Genomic DNA, 20,109 nt, shown 5'->3' with positions numbered 1-20,109 from the left:
CTTTCAGTACTGGAATTACTTTCTTATCTGACGTGATTTCCACTTGAAATTTATTTACATTAATGTATCTGCTCAGAATACAATGAGGTAGAGAAAAGCTTTTTGCTTTTGAAAGTAATCATGTTGCTTTTTTCTAGCCCCAAAGGAGTCTGATCGTTTTTATTACATTGAATTATAAAAAGCAGTTGTAGGTATTAGAAAGCTCTGCTTGAGTTGCTGCTCTTGACTATAGATCTTCTTTAGCTCTACTGTGGGCAGAATATAGGCCCCTGGCATCTGAATGGACTGTGATGCTCTGAATGACAGAAGGATTCCCTCTCCTACTGTAAAAGAATAAATAGCAGTGAACGGTCTTTACACTGTGAAACAATATCGACATGCCTAGAGCCCTTCTGCGACCTTACATTCATTCAGAGCACTAATAAGTATAGAGAGAGTTGTAATATTAAGAGTGGAGTCAGATTATGCACATAATCTGCCAGCAATATGATGTTCTGATCTGTTGTCTGAGCAATAAAACCAAAACAAAGGGAAATAGTGGGTGAGTTGAAAGGAAGGGGAAAGAAAGACCTCCATCTTGGGACAGAGGCTGATTTATACCGAGGTGTTGTGAGTGAGAGCATGAATTCCACAAATAGACTTCAGCATAGAAACCCCCTAATCCTCAACAGGACAACATTTTTTTTTGTTAAAATTTGCTCCTGTTCAGTTATGTGGTTTGAGTTGACCTAGTCACACAGAGTGAGGTGGTATTCCACGTCTGGTACAGCTACGTCAGCAGGCTTATGAGAAGCCAGCAAGCGTAACAACTTTCATAACCATTTTCCTCAGGTGTAAATGACTACACATAGACGTAAAAGAATGAAGCCAAGAGCCAGTTAAAATAATGTGGTTCTGTATTCAAACTGCTCTGAAATGAGCTAGTGTCATTGCGTTCCCAATTCATTTTCACACACAGTTCTTTTATAACTGCGATTAGCTCCATTGCGATGTTTTGTATAGACCAAATATTTATCAGAGTAATCAAAGATTATGATGCCATAAAAACAAAGAGAACTTTAGTGCTTATTGAACAGATGAAATATCCCATTTCTAGTGGCAAGTTATGGGTTTAATTTTTGCAAAAGCCCTTACGTGGCTCACTTTGCTCCTAGTGTTTATGTGTTATGAGGCCCTTGTTCCTAGGAGGTAAATCCTGCAGTCAAATGAACTTTGTAATTCATGCCAAAGTGTTTCTTTTTTTATTTGACATCTGGTGTGAGGACAGATAGCATTGTGAAAGAGCTGTTCATGGTAAAAATGCCCTGCATGAATCTCCTCCCCATACAAACATCTTGATATTATCATTTAAATGGTGCAATTATTATCTATACTTTAAACAGGTGCCTCCTTTGTAAATCATGGAAGAAGTCATGTGGTAGATTTCTGAAGTATCTGAGCACAGAGCTGAAGAGCCTGATTAAAACTGTAATGCATGCAAAAAGCAGCAGTTTCACTGTTCTGTAGCTGCCCTACTGTGTTCGGTGTGTGAAGGGATAATGGGATGCAGGCTGCAGAGTTGCCCAGGAGCCCTTGGAATGGTAGCTATACTTGGAACAAGAGAAATTTAGGAGTTCTTGTCAGCCAGAAATAGAAAATATAAGATACCAAAGTACACAGGCAGATTGGTGATTTTCCACAACAAAACAGTAAGGTGTTTGGTGGAATTAAAACACCGTGAATACAGAGTTGATTGAAAAAAAAAGAGCATCTTCACATATTTTATACTTAACCTAACTTATTACCACTGGGAATCACTGGAGTCTAGCTGGAAAGATGTATAGTGGACAGGTAGAGGACTTTCCAAAGTTATGTTAGTTAATGTTAACAAATATTGGAACAAATATTAACTCTTATCTGTCATTAATGCAGACACCATGTTTAAGATGAAACCTAATGTAGTGGCATTTTGTCCTCTGTTAGCTTTTCCCAGCCACTGCTGGAGACAAGATAGGACCAAAATATTCAGATATAATTTAGAATTTAGTAATTCAGATGGAGGAAAAAGAACAGGTTAAAAAATAGATCTGGGTTGCTAGTCAGGGAGGACTACTTGAGGAAGAGAAAATGTGTAATCAGCACCTCTGGTGCTGGACCTGAAATGGTCCATATTGTCCCTTACGGCTGTATTGTCTCAGTCATCTCATGTTTTCAACTGACAGGGCTAAAATAGCTCTGTTCAGAATTAATGTAACCAAGGTGATGAGCTCAGCAACACCAGTTCCCTCTGGAAAGCTCCTGAACGTTTTTAGTAAGAAAGTATCTACAGCATTCCATAAGGATGAGGGATGAGGAGAGAGAGAAAAAAAAAAAGTGCCCCTTATTGCAACCTACAAATTGGTAGCTGCTATTTCCTTTAGGTATTGGTTGAATATCTAAAAGGGAAAACAGCTGTCCTTGAAAATTTTCCTTAACTATCATCAATTTCACACCAAATGATTGTAAATATATGGCTAACAAACATTTAACAGCAATCTCTTCTCAAGATATGTTGAGGTCAGTAAAGCTGTTTTTGTCCACTGACAATGACATGGCAGGCTGAGTTTCCACAAGGAACTTGGTCAGAACAAGCCAAATCAAAGGCATACATCAAAGGACTTCTGGGACTTAAGTCACATACAGGTGACTGAGGGGGAAAAAAAAAAACAAACCCACCAAGCTAGAAAAGTAAAAGATCAAGATAAAAACAAGTTTGTGTATACTGTCATAATGAACTCAGCAAGAAAAACTGCCCCAGGCCATATGGGAGACTAAGAAAGAACTATTCCAGCTGGCAGAACTAGGCATTATATCCATTACAGATTATTTATATTATTATTATTTAAAGAAATATTTGAATTCCAGACTTTTGATTTGACAATAATTATTTCACTTAATTGCATAATCATAGAATGATAACTGCATTTCATAATTCCTTTTATATTCTACCAACATAAAAGACCAAGTTAGATTAAAATGTGTTGAATCAAAGGACTAAAATAAGAACCAAAGGCACTGTAGTCATGTTCTGAACAAGCAGAAATCTGAGCAATTCCATTAGTAGTTCAGTCACAATAGCAGTAATATTTTACTTAAATGTCCTTGTCAGAAAAAGACTGGACTTTAAACATGTCATGTCAAAAAAAAAAAAAAAAAAGATATCTTAGTTGACTGTCAACAATTGATAAAAAACTTTTTTTTTTTTTTTTTTTTTTTCCTAACCTGGCCAGTGGACTACAAGGTTGTAAGTTGACTTGAGCTTAAATAAGTAGAGTATTCCATTATTATGAGCAGAAAGTAAGGTGAGAGACTGGAGGGGGAAATCCTGCTATGAAGAAATTAAATAAGCTGGAGGTCTCTACATTGAAATTAATTTGTTAAACTGAGGGTGAAAGGCCTCAGGTGCGTGGAAAAACAGAGGCTCGCACAGATGTTTGTACTGCGATTGCAAAGAAGCCTTGAGTTTAACTTCCTATTAACTTGCACCAACTTTTCCTGTTTCAAAGCCTGCTGTCCCCCAGCTGTTTTTCTGATTTGAGGAATGCAGCTACAGGGTCAACAGACAAAACGTCTTTTTTTTTTTTGCCTTGAAAATTATGTATTTGGCATTAAACCATTACAAAAATTCAAATTATATTAAACTCATGGGTTTGAATTTACCTGAAGACAGCCAGAGTTAAAACTGCAGTGTTTTCTTTCAGCTAGTTCATTTTTCAAAGCAACAGAAGCGTCTGTATCTCTTGTATATCCGGTGTTGTTTGTGCAGGAACATCAAACATCTGAAGAGTGAAGCGATGCATTCTTGAATGACAGAAGACTAAGAAATCATAGCAGGTTTCAAATGGAAAAGACCTTTAAGGTCATTGCTCTTTCCATTACAAGTGCAGATTTGTTACCTGTGGATTCACAGTTTTCAGCCTTTATTTGTGAGTTACTTGACTTAGTTTTAGAAAATCACATAGTATATTTTTTTCAGAGCTCAACTACTATTAAGTTTTTACAGTAGGATTTTTCATTTTTCCCACAAAAAAAAAAAAAAAAAGAAAATGTTCATCCCTGTTCTGTACAGTTCCAAAGAGGAAGCTTCCCAATAGGGTGAATTTGCTAAAAACAAACATTTTGTTTTGGGTTTTTTTTAACCTTTTAGATTGACTTAGCATATTTTAATTTTCTATAATAATTTTGTACTTTTCAGAGCAGTGACTTTTAATTATTAAAAAAAAATTAATTAGCAAGACTAGGAAATTTTGCAAGACAAATTTTCCTATTTCTGAGAAGTAAAATATCCCTATATTGGCTACGTTTTTTAAAACTTCCAATATGGGGAGAATTTTGTCTGAAAAGTGGTTTCTTAGGGGATTTCTTTGCACTGTTCTAATTTAAGTTAGATTCTTCCATTAGAGCACATACCATGTGGTTACTTAAAGAAGCAGCTAAATTATGCTACTCCAGTAAATGGAAATTACTGACTTTTAGTGAGTTCCAGTGATATAAAACTCACTTCCTAAAACCAACAATAACAGCAGCAATATCCACTATGACTCTAATACTCATTATCTTTACATTTGTCCATATTAAGACTATTATTGTTACTGCTAAATTATCAGTGAATACAAATGCTTTCTCAAATGCATATATGAGGCAAATGCCACTGTTATTTGTCTCCTGAAAGATTTTGGTTGATTAGACTCCAGTAAGGAAAAGACGGTTTGGGGATTAAGGGACTGCATTCAAATGGAGACAGTCTTGATTTGAATTTCGCTTGTAATACAGACCTCTGTGTCCAGCCTTCTAATTTCTCTGCAGGTGTATTCAGTCCTGCAATTTGTTGTGCAGTTGGCTTTGGGAGCCCACCTACAGTTAATGGGGCTTGAAATGGCACAGAAGTCCATATGTACGTACGTAATTGGAGACGGGATGTTTATATACCTAGTCATATAGACATGACAAATAGAAATACCCTCTAACTGTACATCAGCATATTTAAAATGTACTTAATGACATTACATTTTATTGAGTCAATTAGGTGGGAAATGGCATTTTACGCACATTTTAAACCATCCAAACATGTTCCAGAAGTATAGACATGAAAAAAATACGACAGTTTAGAAGATGAGTGTTTGGAATGCAAAAGAGAAAAAATGTTACCAGTAAATACAGCTCCTTCCCTAAGAGCTGTAATATTGTTCCTGATGGTCATTGTGTAGACCTGAAATGAACATTTAAAGAGATTGGTTTGATAGACCACTCAGTGTTGTGAATTCAAATGAACATTTTATGTTTTCATTTTCTCAACAGTTCTCAACAGTAACTGTTGACACATAATATTTTGTATTTCTTTTCTGAACAACCTCTTAAAGTCACATAAATATATAACTTCAGATCGTTATCATCTAAATTGTTCTGGAGTTGACTGTGACTAAAAACTAGAACTGAATAAAAGACCAGTTCATTTTTTTTTTTTTTCCTTTCCTGTCAACAGTGGCCACTATACACCATGGGGGTTTTTGTTTCTTTTAACTGTCTTTGTCCTTGGCTATTTCCCCACTCCATAACATCCAAACACCTCAAAATGTGCTCTCCATGTAGATAGCTTGCTATTCATCTTTAAATGTGATATATGATATTAAAGATGAATGGAGATTTGTTGTGCCTAATGGTTAATGTTGCTTTTGCTTCTCTCCTAAACAGTTGATAGTTATGAGGTTCTTTAAAATGCCATTGATGTTTGGAGTATTTCAGACTGCATCTTAAAGCCTTACTTACTTTACCCACACACTTAATTTGTGTATGTCGTTGGTTAGTACTTATGTAAACTGTCATGCTTACATGTGCTTCTTAAAAAATTTTGAAATAGTCAGGTTGATATCAACATAGACAAACCTGGCAATTTTCTAATTTAATTTCTCCTTTTCCATGGCTTCTAAGCATAACAATTTCCTCTCATTTTTATTCTTGCTTAATAAGAGGTTTTTCAGCTGATTCTTTTAGTGTTTCAAGCTAGGATTAGTGTATACCTCCAGGTCTGAATGTGTCTGGACTACTTATGTTCCTGTTCTACTTATTAAAAACTGATAATAAACTAAACTATACTGCTGTGGAAGATGAGATTGGATTACATAAGCAGTTACACATTGCTTTAAAAGGTTGGCTAGCTGTTACATTTGATGCATTTCATTTTCAGCATAAATATGAAAAATCAGGAGACTTGTTCAATGCTACTGTTTCAAAATTGTACTTATTCATTTCATTTGCTGAATATTTTCAACTGTTCAGCTAAATTTATCAGATTAGAGCATGAGAAAATATACTTCCAGACTGCATGCAGTCACCTTTGCAATTCTTTTGTTTCAAAAGAACTGGAAAAGAAAGGAAGCGTTTATTTCCTGTTGGTCAAATGAAGGTGACTTTGCTTTGGCAAAGTATCCAGCTAAAATTCATATTCATATAAAAAAAATAATAATCAAGGACATCTTAGCTGCTTTACCCTGGAAACCACCCCAACCCCAGTAAGATACTTCATATACCCAATGAACAGAAATTTTATTAGAAGAGGTTTTATTAGATAAATGTAGCACAGCACTAGACTGGGCAGTACATGTTTCTGAATTTCTAAGCAAGCATCGCTAGTTTTTTAGTTTATCTGAGGAACTTTTCTCTCAGATAATGCTTCTTGTGTTCACATATGTTTTGTACTTCATAAGAACAGCCCCTCGCACAGTGAGTATGTGTGGGTAAGTGACAAGGAGGAGGTGAAGCAGAAATAAGGATTCAACAGTGAGCAAGTCAGTCAGAAAAGTAAGAGCACTTTGGTGTAGAACAGCACCGTTTCATATTTGCCAATATATTTTTATAATAAAAGAGTTAGCAGTGTGAGAGACATGCTTGGAAATATTATGTGCTGGTGTCAAACAGATATTCTTTGAAAATTACTTCAGCCTGTGCAGGCTGGTTGGTTTGGATTGGCATGTTTTTCCATTGTCTTGCCCATTTTGGGCAGTTGCACAGCATGTGCCAGCGTATTGAGATCAGTATATGAGAGCCTACGGGAGATTTGAGTAGAACGATGATATGTTAATTTCACAAACAGGGTACTAATGCATACTGTGTTTTTCTTGTCATTAAGAACGTGGAAGTCATTTCCTCAAGTAAATGGGAAACAAAGTATATATGATGTTATAAGCTTCAGATTTTCAGGATAAACTAACTTACTTCTCTCTTCCTTATAAACTTTCCCACAACATGTTAATGTTCAGTAAGAACAGTAATTTGCTCTAGTCACAAGCATACCTACTGCTGTTCCTGATCCTAAACCCAAATTTCTTGATTGATTGCAGGAATAAGGATGCATGGTATCTGTTTGGGCACAGCTGGTTCAGTCTTTCAAATCCAGTGAGAGTTGGGGTGTAAAGATTCACTTTTTTTTTTGAGAAGACAATACCAGGGTAGTCACAAAACAGTTATTACCAGATTTTGGCACTTGCATCAAAGCCGAGACAGTGCCTTGGAGCGCTGAAGAGGTCACAGAAGAGCATAGCTATTAAATCATTGTTTTATACAAAAGTGCAAAATATTATAATTTATAGGCATATGGTGCAAACACTGTGATACTTTTGGTGTTGAAAACTACCCATCACATATCAACCAGTGATGTACATTAAAACCATTTATGTTTTTCTAAGTTCTACCTGAAGGCTTAGCTAATAACTGTGTATCTAATTAATGTCCTTTTATAGATGATAAATCCAGGAAAGTAGTTGAATCAACCTGGATGTTGATGAGCTGCGTAATCAGAAACATGGTTTTGCTCTCTTCTACTGTTTTTGCATCACCTCTTTAACATTACTGAGGTTTCAGTAAAGTCCATGATGTAATGTAGACTTTTAATTATGCAAAGATTAATGTAATATTTCTGATGAGAGGGTAATTGAAAGAAATGGAGCATGGATGAGTTGAAGTCCAAACTCCAGCTGTGTTAACTCTCTTCTCTGTGTTAAATGGGAATTAGAGGATGAATGTATCTTAGGTAACGTTCATTCCTGTACAGAGGGTCAGCATGAAACTTAAAACCTTATAAAAATTAAGGCATTTAACTGCAGTGTAGGATGCATAGTCTGTGTAATGGGGGGGTGAGTTTGGTCTTATAAAGAATAAATTTTTCAAAGGCTTAGAATTACTCAGTTTAGACCTGTTTCTTTAAAATAAGCTGGGAATCAAGTCACTAATATGTAAATATGTTCAGAGAGAGATCTAAGGCTACAGCAGGGAAAGCTAGAGTGTCTGGGAAACACCGAAGCATTTTCTGAGATCAGAAGTCATTTTGCAAACAAGACTGTTTATTTGCTGATTAGAAGAGTTCTGCTGGAGTATGAGCTCTTGGCAATGTGAAGCATAGTGAATGAGGTTACATGCTACCAGATGCTTTTTTTCCTAAGATAGGACATTACGAAATCTGTGTCTTAAATGTGCATTTTTTTTTCCATTTTCTTCTATCATGTGGAGCAGTATAAGGAATAAATCTTTACGTTAGCCCACTGTGAACAAGATAGGCAGTTATAGTCACTGAGGAAGTCAATGTTATAAACACTCAGTCTGTATTAGATGGCTTGCTCCTTTTCTGAACCAATTCAGCATCCAAAACCCCATGACTTGGTTCAGATCTGTCCTGTGGAGTTTGCCACTAACATCAACAACTCTTTTGATGTTGCAATTGCAGCCAACATCAACAGACCTTAGTGGAAGTAGAAAGAGGGGGTTTTTTTCCCCATCTACATAATGAATCTCTGTTCCCTAAACTGCAAACTTAGACCTACAGACCTATGGCATTATTACACTCCATACTGTTAGTATGTTAGATCCAGATAAACATGTACAATGTTTATAGGTTTTCTTGACCAGCAAAAGCAAATATCATCATCTTCCATTCCCAAAGTTCTAATGCCAACAGACACCATCTGTTCATGATAATGAGCTGTGCTTTCTTATCTGAGACCCATTAACCACAATAGTAAGAATTCAGACAGCAAGCACATAAAAATAACCCTGCCTATTTCACTGTTATCTCATATTTGACTGTTATCTTAAAAAGAATGTGGCTGAACATAGCTCTTAAGTGTCGAAGAGGTAGATCAGAGGAGAACTGTGAGATAAAAATGGTGAAGATCACATTAGAGACTTCAGTGAGAGAGATTTCTGGAGAAAGAAGTTACATATAGCTGTGCTAGCTTTATGCTGCTTGTACATTTCCCCAGATACCTTAAGGGAAAGGTGGAGGTGTCCACATAAGAATAACAATGCACGCACCGCCTTTGTGGCTTTCATGCCTGCAGCCGTATGCAGGAAATTACTTCTCGTAGGTAGACAGAAATCACATTTAAAACAGCACATGATATGTAATAACTCTTGAGCACTGAGACCAGCTATGAAGACAGTGTTCTTAACAGCTGATACACAGAAAATAAAATAATTTCTAGGCATAATGATCATTAGTGTACAGATCTAAACCTGCCAGGCACAGGCTTACTAGGGCATTAAGTTCCTAAAATAGACAGCATGGAGCAGCAAATGTGTTCCCTGAACATATTATTTACATATTTTATTAGTATTTAAGGAATACTGTGAGTAATCTTTTATGTGCTGATGACAGCTGCAAAATTTAAAACATGGATAACAAAATACATAAGAATGGGTCCAAAAAAAACCCCAACAAAACAAACCAAAACACACCCAAACCACATCAACACAACCTCATTGAAGTCAGTGGAAAAACACTAGAAGTCAGCAGCCTTTCAGTTAAGTAAGTTAGCTGTTTAGAGATGAGGGACTTTTAAATAATAAGAAACTAATAATTTGGTAGTGTGTGTGTATTTCTGGAACTTTTATTTGGTCCTCCTTTATGGGGAGAATACAGAGAAGGAAAAAAAAAAAAACCAAAACAAACGAAAACAAAACCTAAGGAAACTACAATTCCTATACAGAAAACAATAATGAACATTGAAAATCCAGCTGGGAGAACAGAGATATTTTAAATAGGGGCCAGATGCTTATCAGGTCCCAACATAATTTATAATAGAGCAGTTCTGTTGATTGCAGTAGATGTGCTTACATTCATAGAATCATAGAATGGTTTGAGTTGGAAGCGACTTTCAAAGGCCATCTAGTCCAACCCCCCTGCAAGAAGCAGGGACATCCCCAACTAGATGAGATTGCTCCCAACTAGATCAGGTTGCATTCACAATTCAGTTTTCTCCACAGTTTGTTCTTGATTTCTGTAGATGTTGTATTAAGGGAGTTACTGGCCAGAATGCTTGTCCAATAACACCTTCTATGACTATATCAGAATATTTTTAGAAAGTAAATTTGTAACTGATAAACTTTGCTATTAACCACAGAAACTAAAAGTTAGACTAACTTCTCGAAGGCACATAAGCCATTTTTATATCAACTTTGCGTGCAATAGAAAGAACAAAGACAGAATTGATCTCGAGTACTCTTACTGAACTACCAAAGAAAGATTATTATCCATTGAAATTTTACAGCCCATAATTTTGAATGCTGAATCCGATTTTAAAAGCCAAAAACTACTCCTTTAGCAATCCACCTTTAAAAAGGGTCAAGCCGTCATTACCAAGCAGTGTCTGGAATAAGATAATGCTTTTAACAGAACGTCAGTTAAGGCTGGTGAAAGGGCTGAGCTGAATTCACAGCAGTCTTGGCAGCCTTTGCCCATGCCAAGATTTTTGTAGCTGTGTCAGCAAAAGCAGGTGCTGAGGAGACAGCATTTTATGGATGCTCGCAGAGAGCTTCTCCTGTTACATGGGAAAGCCTGGGAAAAAAAAGCCCAAACAGGTTTCTTTGAACACGTGTCAATGAAAGATGACTATGAATGAGAGGAAAAACAAGTCATCTAGAGATAATCCAGGAAAATATGTGCACTAGGGAAGAGGCCATGAAGGAGTCATAGTAACAGAGGTTTTGTCAAAGTGGCAGACTGGGACAATGCTCTGTACAGCAAAAGACTGGCAGGATATAAGCACAGTAGCTTGAATTTGTCAATGACTGTGAAAAGATGTTGCAAAACTGCTAACTGATGAGAGACTGGGGAGGAGATTTAGCTGTTTGAATGGCTAGAAAAAAACCCTTTAAAACGATGTGTGAAAAAGAATCCTCTAGATTAAGACATAACCTAAATATACAGCTGTACAAAGGAGATTCCATGACAAAATCCTTCTCCAGTTTGTTTCTGCTTTTAGACTTGAATACAAGGCAAGATGATAGTGCTGTCCTGAGCAATCAAAGGAAGAACTAGAGGGGAGTGCTTTAGCGAAAGATTTAAAAGCTCAGTTTTAGCTGTGCAGAGCTGTCAGCTAAACATCGAAAAGGTACCAGAGCTAGAGGTCAACATTTTAGTCTAAATTAAAAAGCAGGTAAACAGAGAAAGATATCTGAACTGTCAGCACTGAGGTGACTGCTGAATGTGTATGAATGGTGTTACACAGAAGGAGAAGAAGTTAAACTGTGGGGAAAAAAAAAGGTTTCCCCAGAAACCTGGGATGGAGGGAATAAGGCAGGAGGACATGCTGGAAAAGCGATTAGAGAAATTGTAGTAAAATGACAAGAGGAGTTAGTCACAGGAGCCAAGGGAACATCAGATTTCCAGGCGTGTGATTAAATGGGTCGAAGGCAACTCATAGGTCAGAAAGGATGAAGTCGAGAAGCAATTTCAGTAGAAAGAAAGTCTAGAGAGGGACTGTAGAGCTTTGAGATTAAAAGGGAGATGGAATGGGGTGGTGCCTGAGGAGGCAGGTGGGGTAACAGGGAGAATCAAAAGCATCCTTATATTGTGAGAGAGAAGCTAGCCTTCAACAGAGAAAACCTAGCATAGGAAAAAGCATATTCATAATTAAAGCTGAACTAACTAGTTTTAATACATCGTTTGCTCAGAAAAGGCAAGAAGTACGACAAGGTAGTAACATTCATTATATCTGTCAATATGATGTAAAATATACACGCTTTTCTTCAGGTTTGCACATAAATCAACATACATTGTCCTTTATTTACAAGCTGTTGGTGAAGCAGTCACTAGATGCTGAAATTTGTGTGATATTTATAAATTTTGTGCTGACAGATTCCTCTGGTGAAGTTTCAGTCTGTGGATTTTAGAGAAATTCAGTGCTACAGCTGCTGTTCATTCATCATGTACAAGTGCCTGTCCTTAGCAGGGATCTCCTAAAGATTCAGAATAGCTTTGCCAATTCAAAAGCTAGTTTTATTTCCTTTGAGTCAGGATTGAACAAATGCCCTTTAATGATACTAAGCTTCTTTGTGATATGGAAATGCTATTTTTCACATGGTCTGTGAGATCAGAGTCCTGAACTCTGGTTTTCACTACCCCAAGAGATCAAGTTGTTTATGAGAATTTAGTCCTAGCTGGAATCCCCAATCCAAATACATCCAAACTCAGGCAAGTCATGGTCACAAATTACCTATATGTAAAGGTCTGGCCACAAAATTAGGATCCAGACTTTCTTTAAACAGCATGCTAAATATTCACATGCCGAGCAATTTCAGATTTTATCTTATTTGGAAATCCCAGTGATACTTCCATCCATCACAGTCCCTCTACGAATTCTTACGCTTGCTATTTGCTTTACTTACCTGTGTATAACAGAACTGAGGTCATGCTGCCGGGGAAAGGGCAGGCTGTTGTGTGCTATCCAGGTGCCTGTCTTGCTGCATAGCCCATCTGGACAGAGCTCTAGCTGAAAGAATTTAATATTTAAATCAGTTCAAATAATGCCAAGATAAGGAAGAAACAGACAAAGGAAATTAGCCTTATCAATAATTATATTAAACTTGATTTGCCCAAAAATAAAAGCAGATAATTAAAAATGAGCAAAAAGCACAAGCCAGCATCTAATAATGACCATTATGTTACTGTTTACGCTGCATTTCTCTGTGGTTGTGACAAAACTATCAATTTAAGTGTACAAATGCAATATATATTAGAAAAAAATTCCTGAGTGTTTGTGAGTTTTGATGCGTATGTTCAACTTGCATTTTTCTGTTTTGATGCAGCTGTTGTCTCCTCCTAGGGCAGCGAGCATGACTCCCCAAATGCATTGTTGTGGCTTAACCACAGCAGGCAGTCGAGCACCACGCAGCCGCTCGCTCCCTCAGTGCCATGGGGAAGAGAATCAGAAAGGCAAAAGTGAGAAAATTCATGGGTTGACACGAAGACAGTTTAATAGGCAAAGCAAAAGCTGCACACACAAGCAAAGTGAAATAAAAAATTCATTCATTACCTCACATCAGCAGGCAGCTGTTCAGCCATCTCCAGAAAAGCAGGGCTCCATCACCTGTAACAGCCAGATCAAATCTAGCTGTGTGTTTTGCTGTTATTCTTACTATTCTTGTATGTTTCTACTCTGAAGTTAAATATTTACAATTTACTGGTGTTCAAGTGAAAGTGATGGAAAGTGACCCATTAGCTACAACTAATGTTACATTTGCTCCTAATCTCATTTTTTTCTGAATTTCTTTATTGCCTTTGTATTATTAAATAAGTGCTGATCTAAAATAGGTAAAATCATTCAAGTTGTGCTACCTTCACTTTGCTTTAAAAAAAAAAAAAAAAAGTTAGAGAGTCCACATAAGACACATATTTCTGTAGCAACATTAATATGATATACCAGCTCTTTTATTCCCTGGTATATTCACAAATTATAAGGCACTATAAGCGTGTAATTTTAAAAAAAACACATTGTTTGCTCTTTGCTTGTCAGCATGTATGCACGCAAGGGAGCGGCTCACTGGCATTTTACTTGCACTCTTGCACTGGCATAAATGATCAAGGTGTCAACCGGGGAGAATCAGGTCCTGGCTCAATATTTATGCTCAGACCTCTGCTCTACATCTTCTGGAATTGCACTACAAAGGTCTCTGAATGCCCCAGGTGACATTTTGGGGTTTCCTCTTGGAGATTTCTGTCTTCACAAATAATTGCTTCTGAACCTGGATAATTTAGATTTAATTACTGAAAAATGTCAGTAATTTGATTGGGGAAAAAAAACAAAAAGGTAAAAGAGACTGTGATCTGCGTAGTAATAATCACACACATTTCCCATCATTTAGGTCTGTAAGAACTCCTGACATTCGAAGCTGTCCTACCGAGTTGCCATGGCAACGAGAAAAAAGAAAACGTCAGATCTGAAGATTGCAGTTTACAGTTACTGGTCTTCACTACTAGGCCTCAGTTGCTCCAGATTCAGTTTAATTTGCAACCTCACTTAATCTGTCCGACTATACATTGGTGTTTGACAGCCTCTACCCTCACGTCCGTTTATTAACGGATTCCTCTTGCAAGACGCAAGGTTTATGCGAATTTTCTCGGAATGTTCAAAGACCATAACATCTAAACTGGACCTTGGGGGAGCAGAAAACAGATTGACTCCATTTTTTTCTATCTGTTGACTTGTTGCTATTCAACTGTTCAGAAAATATTTTGTCTGTGGGTTAGTATTTGTATATGTATGAGTGTATGTATATATATATATTTATATAGAGAGAAGAGTTATATGACAGGTTTAAGCTTTTATAAAAGATTCATCTGGAATGTGCAAGCAACAAAGCAGAACAACACAGCCACAGATGAATGGTAACTGTTCCACCACGGCTAAACCTACTGTATTTGCTGTTTATAGCGTGGCCAGGAGAGAGCCTACTGCACTCACACCACGGTGACCGCCATTTTGCTGACACCAAGTCAAGTAGGCCCAGGGCTCTGTCATGTCACGTCTTGTACCTCAGGTTCAGCAAACAAGAAATGCAAGTCCCCCTGGCTTGTTTCTGATCTGAACTCCTTTCCTTATGCCCTGAGTGGAATTTACGATCCGGCAGGAGCACAGCGCTTCCCTCCCCACTTCAGTGGGAGCACTGGGAAGCTCAGCGGGAAGCAGCCGGCTGCAACCAGCACCGTATGGGTCACGATTTACAGCAATGGGAGGGCTGGGCCTGATTTTAAAGGGCCTAAAGTCAGCTTCCTTTATGTTCCTGCAGATAATTATTTGCCGGGGCAGTTTACAAAATTTAAGTCAGTCTTTTGCCAGCTCTGCAGCCACAGCTGAGCAGATAGCTGTCTGTGTAGGAGAAGCTGGTTAGAACAGCAAAATCAAAGCATTTCTCGGAAGCCCTGGTCTCTCTCTCAGCCTCTATGCAGCTGCCGTTACATACGTAAGAGCAAGGAGGAAAACAGATGCCCTATTATATAAATATATTCACACGCATATATATATATAGTTTTGAATATATATATATATATATACATACATACACATGTACATGCAGTTTCCAGTTAAGAGTAACAGGAGCATTTCTTTGTGTGTAAACTTACCACACTCGTTTGCAGACATGGAAAAAAGGGTGTTCGTTATATATGAATTTGAGTCCTTTTTTATTCTGTGAGCATGTAAGGTTTTAAAAAAAAAAAAAACAACCCTTCTAACTGTATCAAAATGATCATCTTGTTAATAAATTGTAAATGATCCATCAAAGCTCACACCAAATTTTTATAAAATTAACAAACACAAAAAAGTATACTAGCAACAGACTGTGGCTTTTATTAGAGCTTGCCAGTAACTAGGGTAAGGTAAGTGTCTTAGAATATTTTAATAAACTTGCTTATTTAAAGTTTAAACAAGAAAGCTTCCTTATGCAATAGAACTTTGCAGCTGCATTTTTAGTTAGCATTTTTACAGTACTTATGAGTCATACTGTATGTTGTCTTTACTACAGTGAGATTATGAGCATATCTTCCACACCACGTATCTGTTTCAATAGCAAAGCTTTTTGGAAGCACTAAAAAAGTCCAAACGTACATTGAGTTTTCCATAATGCTACACTAGGTATTAAATGTGTGTTGGTGGTTAAAAATTGCTGTACAATAGCTTTTCTCTGACTTCCTGTATTGTACCAAATATGAAACAGGTCTTTTTTTTTTTTTTTAATCAAAAGGAGTAATAACAACAGCAACAGAGGAAAAATTAGTTTGTGTTGTGAACTTTCCTAAGATTTCTTGATAAGATACAAGCTGCCTTCAGATGGGAACCTATTTATCTCTTCCAGCTTAACTCCTGCAGTCCTGACCAAATAAAATCTCCCACTGACCTCGTTTTTCTCACAGCACGCTGTAGGTGTTTCTGTTACCAAAGTGGTACTTTGAGGTTAGTGGGAGCTTCTGGCAAGCAAGGGCTTCAGGAGTGGGGCTGTCAGGCAGCTGCAGGCATTTAAGTGGGAAAGTGCCTGATCTCAGACATCAACATGGGCACGCTTCTAGTTCTCTTTCTCTGCCCATGCCTTGTAATAATCACACGCTGCTGCTTTATCATCAATAATCATATCATTTAAAAAATATAAATAGTTTTCAGGCAAATTTTTCAAAAGAAAATAAAATCAACAAATGTATAACACCACTGGATTTTGAACGTATATATTTAATAAATGCATCCAAAGATAAACTACATTCTGTGCTTTGATCTACAGAACCTCTGTCTCGAATAAGAGAAATTATAATATCCTCCTCCACAAATACTCTTTTTCGACGTGCTTTCTTCCACTCTCTATCCAGCAAAACCCACCTCTGGAAAGACACCCATTGACATTGGTGTCATTTCTATCAAGTACGAGATAAAGCTATCCTTTTCTCGTTTAAACCAAGGCTTACATAGCATTTGGTGGATCATTGCAAGGGCATCCAAAATGAGGAACAAAAAAAAAAAATCTCTTCTGCCTGGAACTACACTAACAATGAGAAGACTTTCTACCACTTTATGCTTGAGGACAAGAGATCTTTCTGCTTGGATAATACTGCAACCTTTTGACATGTAGAGGTCAGTATCATGGCTGGAAACTCTGAATCAAGATGCCTCAAAGCTTCATTCTCCATTATCACTTTATTTTTGCACCTAGATTAAAGCCTCCCAGCCTTTACATGTGTCTCTAGGCTTCAGACGGAGCTAATCACTGGACTGCCTAAGCATGCAAAGAGAAGCTGAAGCTGCCATGTTAATGTTTCTCCCTCTCCGTACCTGAGAACAAATCCCATTTGACAAGTGATTGTGGCACTTTCTGTAGTGTTGTACAAGTGAGGAACCATACTAGAATCTGAGTTTTCCTACCTGAATGAGATTGTTGGCTCTGGCTCAAAAAAAATGATGCCTGTTTCCTGAAACAAAGGAGCAACAATAATTTAATAGTTTTTCTACAATATCTTGAAAAAGTTAAAAAGTTAAGAAGTTACGAAATTGGTTGTCATTTTTTAAAAAATAGTTAATTATGTTTAACATTTGTTTGGCCAAGCTTGCTGTTTTTTTATAACATAGCACTTACTTATATCTACCTAGCTATTTTGGTCACTACAACATTTATTTCACTCTATGTTTGTAGACATATAATGCTGTCTAGAGTCAGAAAGGCGGTGAACTTGTTGATTTTCATTTAGTAACATGCACAAAACTTCCTGTGCAAAAATCATTTCACTTGAAAAGTGTATCTGCTGTTAAAACACAAATTGGGTATAACAATCAGTGAGAGGGGTTTATTAGCAAGACAAAGGTCTCATTTTATGGTGTACTTGCTAATTGAACTCTTGTCTGTACACCTCATGTGTGTGCTTTTGCAATATGCCTATGTGCATTTATTAATGTACATTTTGTTCAGTAGCTGTAGGTCTGAAGATTAAGACAAAGGGAAATGAGCTGAATTTCCTACTGGGTATCGAGGAAAATTAGGTAAGAGTGGAACACTGGCTGATACACTTTCTGAGCCCTGTTCTCATCACATTTACACTGGTGTAAATCAAAGAGCAACTCTGCTACTAGAATTGTTTCGGATTCAGTTAATCATATTTAAATGAAATTTTTCATCTAAACCTCCCCATATATTGCTTTTACTGGTCTGCTGTGAACAGTAAAGCAGCAATATTTGTCACAGGATCATTGAGTGCTTGTATATTATTGAAACTCTGTCTTTTGTGACACACAGAGAAACCTACAGCTTAGATGCCTCCCACAGGTGACTCACTTCCTTCACTGACCGCTTTAGCATGTCTCTAAGGCACCCAGCATAATTTGGTTTAACCTTTATTTGAAATGGCTATGGCCTGTAGTCGAATAATTCATTGTGGTCTCTTGCATAGTCATTTAAGTTAGGGAGGATCACTATAATATAAACCTCATTTATTAAATTATGGACTTACAATCAGTTTATAGGGCCCTAGTTTAAATGTTTTATTCCTACCAAAAGAAAGACATATGTTATATTAACAACTTTGACATGATTGGTCTTTAATTTGCAAAGAAAGACCTCCTGTCTGAAATACTGAGAAAGCTACCAGTTGTCTTCTCAATTACTACTGATACACTCAGCCATTTGAAACACAGTAGAACTTTGTACACAAACAATTTTACATCACTGTGTGTAAATGCTAAGTTTCTTTCTGAATGGATTTAATAATCTCCTATTTAATTAAAAAAAAAAACCACAGAAGATAAATCATATTAAAGTCACATCAGCTTGAGAACACCAAGTCTAAGGCAAAACTCTGATCCTATCTTCCCTTTATTGCATCTCTAGAAACTCTGAGATACACTGTCCAGTGCTAACAGAAAGATAAATAACCAAAACAGCAATTATTTTCTTTCAATTAACTCTGTGATATATAATCTTTAGAATTAACATGCAAAGTATACTAGTAATCATCATTACAACTATTCTATTTAAAGCGGCTATAGCTGACTATTTTACTGTGTAAACCACGTAACCCATTGCCCACACTGTTCTCTTGCCTCACATCCAGATATGCTCCTTGGTTTATATTTGTCCAAGTGACATGGATATGCTCTCAGTGGAAAGTTACTAGTTGCACAATTGCTATGTGTGTGTATATATATGTAGATATATAGAGATATACACATGCACATATAAATATATATATTATACCTATACAGATGGAGGGAGACCAATACAACATGAGGACTTGGAATAAACAGTTTAATTCCATGAATTATGGATGAATGCATGAGTTAAGTGACAGCACAGGTTACGTATGCCAAACCAGTCTGACTTAAAAGAGGCAAAAATACCACACGCTAAAACCCCAGCTTATCCCAGCTCTCATGTTGTATTTATGCTACCTTTAGCTGTTCCCTCATAACACAGTTAGTTATATCATTTGAAGATATGCATAATTGTTTACTGACTCTTTTTTTTTGTTGACTATGTATCAGCAGGTCACCAGTAGTGGAATGGGAAGGGTTTATAGCCAGAAGTCTGCATTGCTGTGCTTTCAGTGGGACAGCTATTTGGGAAAGTTTCATCCACTCCTTGAACATTACACTCCTCCTCAGCATCAGCAAAGGATTGTATTTGATGACTTGGGGGTTAAAATTAATGGAGTCTAAAGGCAGATTATGTGTATGTCCATGCATACACGCCCTGCCTGAGACTGCAGAACAAGAGTGTGTCTGGTGAGCTGTGATGGTGAGGTCAGTACAAACAAGCTGTGTTGTTACTGCCATTTCAGACAGAACCCTCCTATAAAATCTTATTTACCCCATAACAAACTCTGTCTCTAAGTTACCACCAAGATTTTTTTATTATTATTATTTTCTTTTTTTTTTTTTTTTTAAAGTTCAAGCAAGGAGGAAAATATTTTGTTGATTTTAAAGATACTTAATTCAGCTACTTTTCCAGTCAATTGTTCCTTTGGGCCCTAGTTGCTGAATTGCTTGCTGTTTCTGAGGTGTAAATAAACGTTTTGATTTATGATGTGGTTGCAAAGAAACTTGTAATTTATTTGTGAAATGCTCAAATAAAGGATGTATGGGCTTTTACCTTTTGTCTGGGCGTAGACCTTCCTGATGCAGGAACGGAGGACTACAAAACGACTTTGAGACTGCCACAGGGCTGGAGTGGCCTGCACCAGGCACCAGAAGCTCCCGCGTTGCCCTAAGTAAAAGAAATAAATTGCAGCTTCATCATCACTATGCCATGGTTATAGAATGAGGGTCTGGAGGTGAGAGAGGTAAATAAGGT

General features: G+C 37.1%; 1 protein-coding gene across 1 annotated transcript in view; it reads left to right on the top strand.

The window, feature by feature from the left end:
• Positions 1-19,907, top strand: part of CDH13 (cadherin 13) — a 476,767-nt gene extending 456,860 nt beyond the window's left edge. Inside the window, exon 14 of the mRNA XM_086757908.1 lies at positions 14,152-19,907. Coding sequence (XP_086614034.1) covers positions 14,152-14,159 — 8 coding nt within the window. The 3' untranslated portion in view covers positions 14,160-19,907. The remainder of the gene's footprint in view (positions 1-14,151) is intronic.
• The last annotated feature ends 202 nt before the right edge of the window (positions 19,908-20,109 follow it).

The sequence above is a fragment of the Chlamydotis macqueenii genome, chromosome 13 (assembly GCF_036417535.1).
Source record: "Chlamydotis macqueenii isolate bChlMac1 chromosome 13, bChlMac1.mat, whole genome shotgun sequence".
In the NCBI taxonomy this organism is placed as follows: Eukaryota; Metazoa; Chordata; class Aves; order Otidiformes; family Otididae; genus Chlamydotis; species Chlamydotis macqueenii.
The sequence above is the reverse complement of the archived record's forward strand: the minus strand, read 5'-3'. Positions and strand labels throughout refer to the sequence as shown.